The sequence below is a fragment of the Silene latifolia genome, chromosome 6 (assembly GCF_048544455.1).
Source record: "Silene latifolia isolate original U9 population chromosome 6, ASM4854445v1, whole genome shotgun sequence".
Classification (NCBI taxonomy): domain Eukaryota; kingdom Viridiplantae; phylum Streptophyta; class Magnoliopsida; order Caryophyllales; family Caryophyllaceae; genus Silene; species Silene latifolia.
This window is the reverse complement of record NC_133531.1, coordinates 121,544,719-121,554,069: the sequence shown is the minus strand read 5'-3', so window position 1 is coordinate 121,554,069 and position 9,351 is coordinate 121,544,719. Positions and strand designations below refer to the sequence as shown.

At 35.1% G+C, this 9,351-nt stretch overlaps 1 protein-coding gene across 3 annotated transcripts; it reads left to right on the top strand.

Annotated features, from left to right (window-relative positions):
- The first annotated feature begins 2,672 nt into the window (after positions 1–2,672).
- Positions 2,673–8,587, top strand: LOC141587187 (uncharacterized). 3 transcript variants are annotated; one of them, XM_074408628.1, is made up of 9 exons: positions 2,673–2,901; positions 4,365–4,700; positions 4,943–4,976; positions 5,303–5,527; positions 6,289–6,378; positions 7,562–7,624; positions 7,704–7,795; positions 7,906–7,953; positions 8,311–8,587. In XM_074408628.1, exons 2-9 carry the CDS (start codon positions 4,378–4,380, stop codon positions 8,426–8,428), a joined length of 993 nt encoding a protein of 330 aa, XP_074264729.1. In that variant the 5' UTR covers positions 2,673–2,901; positions 4,365–4,377; the 3' UTR covers positions 8,429–8,587. The 3 variants fall into 3 exon arrangements, with proteins under 3 accessions (XP_074264729.1, XP_074264731.1, XP_074264732.1); XM_074408630.1 differs by having other exon boundaries at positions 2,673–3,331; positions 3,534–4,700; XM_074408631.1 differs by lacking the exon at positions 7,562–7,624.
- The last annotated feature ends 764 nt before the right edge of the window (positions 8,588–9,351 follow it).

Here is a 9,351-nt window from a genome sequence, read left to right as displayed (position 1 = left end):
TTATTTCCTGACCCGTATTTTGACCATAATCCGACCCGTATTTTGACCTGATCCGTCCGGTATGTTTGACAGGTCTACTCCACTCCATCTATATCCTACCTAGATCTGTCAAAACTCGACCCGACTCGAAAACCCGACCCGCCCGACCCGTTTTTAGGGTTACAAACCCGGTTTTTTCGACCCGTGACCCGTTTGACCCGAACCCGAAATGACCCGTTATTTTAGGGTCGAGACCCGACCCGAACGGGTCGACCCGTTAGATCAAGGGAAAATCATGAATTTTATTAAAAATATTGATATTTATATATTATATTTGAAAATATAGTTAAAAAAAAAATTTATTACTTAAAATTAAAAATTCAACTAAAAAGTCAATTTTATATTACTTTTATAATATTTAATAATAAAATAATTATTAAAAAAACTTTATTTTAATAATTATATCAATATAATTATTATATACTCCCTCCAATTCGCTATAATGTTCCCTCTTTCCCGAAACGGATTATTCAAGTAATGTTCCCCTTTCCTTTTGGTAACTTTTACTCTTATTTTATTCACCCCTCTCTCCTATTACCAAACCCCACACAACTCTTTTACTCTTATTTTATTACTTTCTTTAATGTTTTGGCCCCACAACTCCTTATTTAACTCCTAATAATTCATCTTTCTTCTATCAACAAACCCCACATTTGTCCGTTATTCATTTTTTATTCATTTTTCTCAAGTATTGTGCCCATCTTAAGACTAAGATTATCCCAGTCTCAAAGGAGAGTCTGAGCCTAAGATTTTCACACTTTTTAGCTCAGACTTGCAATAATGTGCATGAAAAATAATTGGGTCTTAAGATGGGTCTTGAAAACCCAAGACTCATGTTAAGACTCATGAATAGTTAGTTTGTGTGTATAAAATGTGGGTCCTTTGTATAGTCTTTTGTAATTTGTGGGTCCTTTGTATATAGTCTTTTGTAATTTTAGTGGCTACGAGGGATAAAGTAGAAAAATAAGGGAGTCTGAACCGAGTCTTAAAAATAAATTGTAGGTGTTTAAGACTCATTTCTAATCTGTGGATAAACATAGCCTAAATGGGATCATTATGATGAATTGGAGGGAGTATGATGAATATGGTTAAAATAATAATTTTAAATATATTTTACTTTTTAAAAAAATATTTTTTAAATTAAAAAAATCGTTTCAAAAAGACGTTAAAAATTATTTCTTGACCCGTATTCTGACCCTAACCCGACCCGTATCTGACCTGACCCGTATTTGACCCGATCCGTATAACCCGACCCGACCCGCTCGACCCGTTTGACAGGTCTAATCCTACTCATTAACATCTCTACTTTTAATCAAAATTAATAGTAAAAGGGATAAAAAAAAATATACATAAAATAATATGGAGTATTCCATGATAGACTATCGCTTGTGTAGTGGTAAATAAAGTGTCCGTATAACCAGGAGATTGTTCTATATAATTTGGGCAGGACAATTTCTTATTTACAATCATTGTAAACAAAAATAATTTACAATAGAAGAATAAATTCATTCAAACCAACATTTTTTTTGGGAATGATAGTGCTTTTCACCTCTTCGTTGTAACTTATAACAGCTATAAGCAAGACTTTTACTATTTAGGTAGAGTAAATAATATTTATACTTCGTGTATGTGTATGACATAAAAGGGGGCTGAGCATGGTTAATAATAACAACCCGTCTCATTGTAGACAAATACTATTCGTCCAAAGGCCTTCTCACAAAATGTAAGTGGGGGTATTCATTTCCCACCCACTTGCACTATCACTCTCATTTAGTGAGAATGACACAATCCGTCTATAGCTTTAGGCGGATAGTGTCCGTCTAAAGTGAGAATTTGTGTAATAATAATACACCGTATATGAAATTGTTGGCAAATAATGCAGTAAGTGGATTATACATTTGATGTAGTATATCAGATGGTATAGTTTTTGAGTATTAGGATAAAGTTTTGAGTTTTATTATAAAGTTTTTGAATTCATTTACCTAAACATTAATCTGAAAAAGTTACATTATAACTCAAAAAAATTACATATAAGTTCAAAAAAAATTGATTTTTGACGTCATAAAAGTAAAATGTAAATTATCCTCTATAGAATCCAAAAAAATACACAAAAACTAAAAAATTCAGTAAGCGTGAGGCTAGGTAGCACCAAACGGACACGGACACGTGACACGACATCCCATGAAATTTAGGATACATGACAGTATGACACGTTATTTAAATTTAATAAAATATATTTTTTATAATTATAAATGTTCGATTTTATTTTTATAAAAGTATGGATATTAAATTTAAATAAGTGAAGGTAAAACTTCACCGTTATTATAACTCATTTTCATTTACTATCCAAACGCATCTTCTAATCAATATCTTTCGACAACTCAATTCTCGTTTAAAGAACATCATTCACCCTAAATGATGTTCAAATGTCATGGACACGGCCCAAATACGCGCCGGACACGTGACCGAATAAATGTAGAAAGTTAGACACGGCTTTATAAATGTCCGACACGTTTTAGCGTGTGTCCGAGAAGTGTCGGTATCCGACACGATGTAAAACACGAAATGGCTGATTAGAAAAAGTGTCCGCGCTACCTAGGGGTGAGGTAGTACATGTCCATTCCTTTTTCTCTATCCAGCCAGCAGGGTATGATTGGCAATGGCGTTGACTGCAACTGCATGGTAGAACTAATTCACAATCACAAGTGGTTGTTATTGTTATTGTTTTTTTGTAAAATCTACAAAATCTAAAAGACCAAAGACAATTCAAGTGGTTCTAAAATCGTTCACCCATCTGCTCTAAATCAATTCTCTCCCTCTGCTATATCTTCCCTCTTCTCCTCCAAATCCGCAGATCCCCAGGTTATTATTATTTCCATCATTTTTACCCACTACTCTACTTTCTTCTTCTCCTTAATTATTAGTATTATTATCATTCCCTGCCTTTTAATTGTTTATTTACTACCCCAAGTTTTTGGTGTTTAAATCCCCTTGGTTTTTACATTAATTCAATTTAAGTTGCTACCCACATTGCAATTTGTTACACCTGATTATTAATTAATTTTGTGATTACGATTTTATACATACATCCTATAATTAGCTGGTTGTTGGCACCTACTAATTATATTTATTTATTTATAGTATGCTTGTTTTTTCATGTCTCATACTTTTTTCTTTGTTACTCCATACTTGTTTGCACCACCATCATCATCATCATCTTAATTAATTGATTACCCATTTAACATCTTCTTTTTTAACTCTTGAGTTAAATCATGCTATGATTTGTCAATTGGTCTCCCTTGTGACGGGTTACCATTTGTGGCGGATATTTTGTGAGATAAAATGGTAACAAAATGGGTTAGTGGAGAAAGGGGACCACATGAATAGTGTTGCAGAGAGAGAAAAAGTGGGTACATTGTGAGTTAAAGTGGTATCCGTCACAAGCTTGTGACGGATATGTCATGTCTTCAATGAGAATTTGTGATGATTTGTAGGTTTGTGTGGTTCATAGAAGAACCAGTTGAATTATTATTTATGTTTGAATATCATACAGAATATGGGTAGGATTAAATCAAACATGGAGCTGGATTGTTGGACTATTTTAGTGGGAGGGTGACAACCTCGTTTAAGTTTCATATCCGGCAATATCCCCTTGATCGAAAAAAAGTCTCCTCACCGAGGTTCATATTGTTGGCTCTTAGGTTTCTTTCGACATGCACCCTTGGAGCGCATGTCAAAGGGTAAAAAAAACGTAAGAGAGCACTTATTGTAAGCAAACAAAAAAAAAAAAAGTCCTTTTTGCTCTCCAAAGGTAGGGACCATCTTGGAAAGCTCGATAGAGAGCTCTTATTGTACATGCTCTTACAAAACGTCTTGATGCTCTTGAGAATGATGTTTATAGTGTATGATCTTATTGGTTTTGAATGTCTGATAAATCAATAGTTCCACATTCTCTCGTCACTTTTTTGTTTCCTTCTCCTGTTTTTTGCGTCTCCTGATTTCATTGTTGCTTTGCAACTAGTCTTTCTGGTTATAATAGTAGAGGTATATCTGCTTTGTTCATGAATAAACTTCCAAGCTGGAATCTTTCATTTTCTATATGCTATTTGTGGCCAACTGGCCTTAATGGTTTGTGTGCCCACATCTTGTTAATCTTAAGTGTATAATCCAGATACTAGAGTCCTCGTATTTCATGCAAAAGAGCTTAAAAGTTTATAGGGAGTAGTTGATAATTACCTTTTTTGGTTGATTCGAAAGAAATGTACTTTGGAAGCGGAAATGTAAACAAGTTTCTTTGTTGTGTTTGTTGGCTTGTTAAACTGTAGGCGAGAGCCTTTCATGGGTGCGGATACAACTGATCTAAGCTATTGGTTAAATTGGAGGTTTCTTGTTAGTGCATTGTATGTCTTCGGAACCTTGATATCTGCTTTCTATCTAATATGGAAGTATGAAGGGAAAGGCAAGTTGGGTGATGAGAGGAGAGATGGTCGACAAATACCAGATGGGGTGGTATACAAGGATGAACTTTGGAAAACGTGTCTCGAGGGCATTCACCCATTTTGGCTGCTCCTTTTCCGAATACTTGCTTTTGGTGTGTTATTGGCATTCATCATTGGCAACACAATTGTTGATGGACCTGGTATCTTTTACTACTATACTCAGTAAGTTCTCAGATCTAGGATTTTACCTTAGTTTCGTATCGAAGTCAAGGTAGATTAATTTAAATTAAGGGCTATTTAGTTTGCCCTAGCACTAAGGACATAGTCTCTGCTTTAACTTTTTAATTCCCCACATTATCTCAAACTGGTTGCAATGAGCATATAGCTTAATATTGAAATACTTATATGAAATTCTGCATCTATTTTAGTTACTCTTTTGATTGATTTTCCTTCATGGTGTACAGGTTGACTTTCGTGCTAACCACGATATACTTTGGGGTACGCTCTTCAATTCTAGAAACTCAAAACGCTTGCTTAACAAGTCATGTTGGCCAAGAGCAAGCTAAAATTGAAATATTTCATCTGAATTCAGTTAGTGAAGCTTGTTTGTAATATAACTAAAGCACTTGGAATGCCTTTTGTACAAGAGAGCATAAGAAAGCAAGCCTCGATATTGGATACAAGTGTTAATTGTCAACTAGACTCTGACGAATTTCATACTTTTCTTCATCATGGGGAAAAAAAAGTTTACTCATTCTGATGTGTTATTATTTGATGTCTTCATGTTTTCTAATGTGCGTCTGATTTGCCTTATGACTTTGTAGCTGGCAAGTGCATTCTCTCTGTATGGATTTTGCCATGATTACGATGGAGATTCTCGCTCTAAGACTACTTCTCTAAACATTGACACTGAGCAAGGGTCGGATGTTGTTCCAAAGATGGGAGGGGGTCAGGATACACCCCTTTTGAAAAACTGGAGTAATCGTGGAGAGGTTCATGTTCGCCAAATTGCAGGTTTCATGGGCTATCTGTTCCAAACTCTATATCAGGTTAGTTTGATGATTTATTATTATAGGCTTCTCTGTGGTTAAATATCATACTGCATATTCAACAGTTAAGTCGTTCTTGTGTACAAACATTCTAAACTCCCTTCGGAAAATGTGCATCACTGTGTTCTGACATTAACCACTGGTATAGTGGTATCTTTTGGTTAAGGATGACTCTTGGAAATTAAGTTTATCTTTTGGGATTTAGTTTGCATGATGAGGAAAAGTAATCTCGTATTCTCATTGACCACTGATGCTTAAATATTTATTTATGCTTGATTGCTTGGACTTGGGGTAATTTCAACTATCTGGCTTTGGTTAGATTCTAAATGGAGTATTTCAAGTGTTTCTCTAAACTAGAACCTATTTAGCTATCATCTCTTCTCTGAAGGGAAAGCTATGGAAAGAATCAAAATCTAAGGGTGAGAGTAGACTTAGTGGATAACCCTCATTTTGGACCTCATAGTTTCGATATTTCACATTGTTCGTGGGTAGGGTGTCTAGCACTCCAACATTCTGACACGTTGTTATACGATACAACACGACACTTGACACTTCAATTTTACTCATAACATGATTTTTTCACAAAATAATTGTGTTAGAAACACCAACACCGATTCACGGCCAATACTTGCAGTCGAGTCGGAGTTATATGTATAGAACTTGCCACCATTTAGAGAAACATTCGACCAGTGCTATTGTGTTTCTGCATGCTAATTAGTATCCAGAGATGGGGATATATATATATTTTCTGATTCTAATAGGTGGCTGGAGGTGCTGTGCTTCTGACTGATGTTGTATATTGGCTCCTCCTTTACCCAGTAAAGTCTGCCGGACAGTCGAAAGTAGCATTTGTAAGGATTTGTTAATTCATTTGCTTTGAGCTTTATTTTATTTGTTTCTATTTGAAGGGTGCAGAGTTGCAGACATGAGATTGTATGCTTACATGGTGTCTTGTAATTCAATAAGTTTCGGTGACTCTATTGTGTTGCTTGTGACTTCTGATTTATTTGACCATTCATGTTAGCACTTGACAGTTGGTGAATCCTTACTCTTTTTTGGACCATGGCTTTGTTGTAGTACGTGGTTGAAAAGTAAGACATAGGCAAAACCACTGTCATTGCGTTTGATTATTTAATGAAATAGTTTGAAAAAAAAAAATTTAGCTGCAAATTTAAGAACATGAAACAAAGATTGGACCCTAAGTCCTAACTATGTTACTCTGATTTGATTGTCGTTCGAGAGTTGCCTCACAAGTTTGTAGTAAATAACTTTCATCTTCTTTTACCTAAAACTACGCAAGTGTTATGTCGTGTCTTGATAATGGTATTAAAGTGTGGCATCGATCGCGAATGCGGTCACGGTCGTGAAATATCGGTATCGGGTCGTCGCGGTTTAACGTAATGGATATCGGTCAATGCGGCCGGAATTTCAAAAATACGTACCAAATTTGTGTGCTATTTCTTCCCTCCTAACAATATGTAACTTGAGTTAGTTTTCCAATGTTTTAGTCCAAGTTGTACCTTTTATGCCCTCTTTCTTTTCACAAATGCATGCTACATTGCAAATTAACATTTTCCATTTATTTGTTTTTTTTAAATAGCAGATAGAACATATTAAGATTCGTAAATTGGTTGAACAAGGCCTATATTTTTCAAATATCGGTTGATGCTGCCATGATATTGCCGTTTAATAACGTGGAATAACATAACGGCGACATGAAATTCTTTTTTTGTAACGGAGGTTTTGAATAGCATTTAAATTCCATGGTCTGATGGACACACAACCCACGGTCAAATGAAGTGTCAAAGTAACATAGGCTAAAACTAAATATGCTCCACTGAGAAGGAGGTGAAGTACTTATGGAGCCTGATTGTCAGACAGTTACATACTTGTATTCTTAATGGTTTGAGCCTTTGATGACATGTTAGCTATAAGTAAATCGTCAATTACCGGTGAAGGGTAAAATGAGATAGGATATAAGCCCTTCTGAAAAAACATTTTCGCTCTAATGTATATAGTATTCCCTATTGGCAGTTTGACATTTGCGCGCATTCTGTCAACATTCTCATTCTTGGTGACGCAGTTCTAAATGGCATGGTAAGTTGTACCTCAATTCTGTGCATGTGTTTGTATCTTTGGCATTGAACTTGTGGTTCATTGTTTTTCCTTCTTTCAGAGGTTTCCCATCTTCAGAATAGCCTATTTTGTCGTGTGGACAGGAGCGTTTGTCATTTACCAATGGATATTCCACGTCTTTATTTCACTACCGTAAGTCACACGCCTTTCTCTTGATATCTGTAAAGAGGTTCTGCTTATGTTAGTAGCATAATATGGTCAAGTTTTCTTGGAGTTTTTTCTTACGTTTCCTTTCGGTGCAGATGGCCGTATCCATTCATGGACTTATCACCACCATATTCGCCCCTATGGTAATTATTTCATTTTTATAGTATTCCTCAGAGATCGTTTCTACTTCATTCCAGTTTTGTTAATTTCCTCTGCAATGCTTACCTTTATAGCATATTCTCTTTAAAATGTTGCAAAATGCGTATAAAAATTTTACAACAGTTTTGTCCTTGCTCTCTCACCTTTATCACCAGATTCACCGTTTCTCCATTGTTCAGTTGACTTTTTAGTTTTTTGGTAAAACATAACGCCATTGATCTAATATCCTCTTCATGTCATACACTCATACTCATGCGGCTGACGCAAAACCCATGGAAATAATGCTACTCTTTTTATAGTTTGTGTGCATCCATTTTTGATTTATTTTGGTTACTCTATAGGTATTTGGCTGTAGGAGTGATGCACGTTCCATGTTACGGCTGCTTTGCTCTTATTGTTAAATTGAAGCACTTGTGGCTTTCAAGATCATTTTCGGACTCCTACCAGGATTTGAGATGACTGTAATCAATTTTGGTGCCAGAATGTCAGAAAAAAGTCATATTACCAGTAAAATCATTCTGATTATACGTTTTTCCTCATTGGACAGTGAACTGAGATACATAATTTTACATCCTCAACATGCCATTGAAATCAATCCATTTTTCCCTGGTGATGCAATTCTTCTACATTACCAATGATGAAGACTTGTCTTACAAATTCATATGAAACTGATCTCTTTATAAAATACTATTCTCAAGTAAGAAAAATTGAGTGCTAATGATAAACAGTTGTATTCTACTAACTACAGTCACGACACGGAGCTATGTTGCATGAAATCGAATTTTTAGATTGCACCAGAAGGATCTGTTTAGACATGTTGCAGGAGAGTAATCCTCGTTTTACTGTAACCATCTACTGACTTTTGTCACAATGTTTTCAATTTTTAACTTATGATAAAAGTCTAAAGTCTAAAACTGGCATGTTATACTTTTCAGCTTTTCTTTAAGGGTGACTACTGAGTTGTCCAGGAACTAATGGTAATGGTAAATATAAACATTGTCTGAAATCTGTTTATAACATTACCTTGAAAAATTATCGAGCAATTTAATCGTGATTCGTGAAGTTTTATAACACCAAAATTTTGAATATAGTTATATAGACTAATTCTCGTAATTGCACTCATACTTGATCCAATATTTGTGTTTGGTCTGGCAAGATGCTATTGTGATCTTATCACGTACTTCCTCTGTCCCGGTTATTTGTTGTTCTTTTCCATTTTGAAGTGTCTCAGTCATTTGTTGTCCTTTCTATTTTAGTAATGAATTTGATGAGTAATTTGATCATTCATACTCAATTTATTCCACTTGTCATTTATTAATTGGCTCCCTCCCCTTTCCTTGATCTTTGTTCCAAAACCAAAGAACAACAAATGACCGAGACGA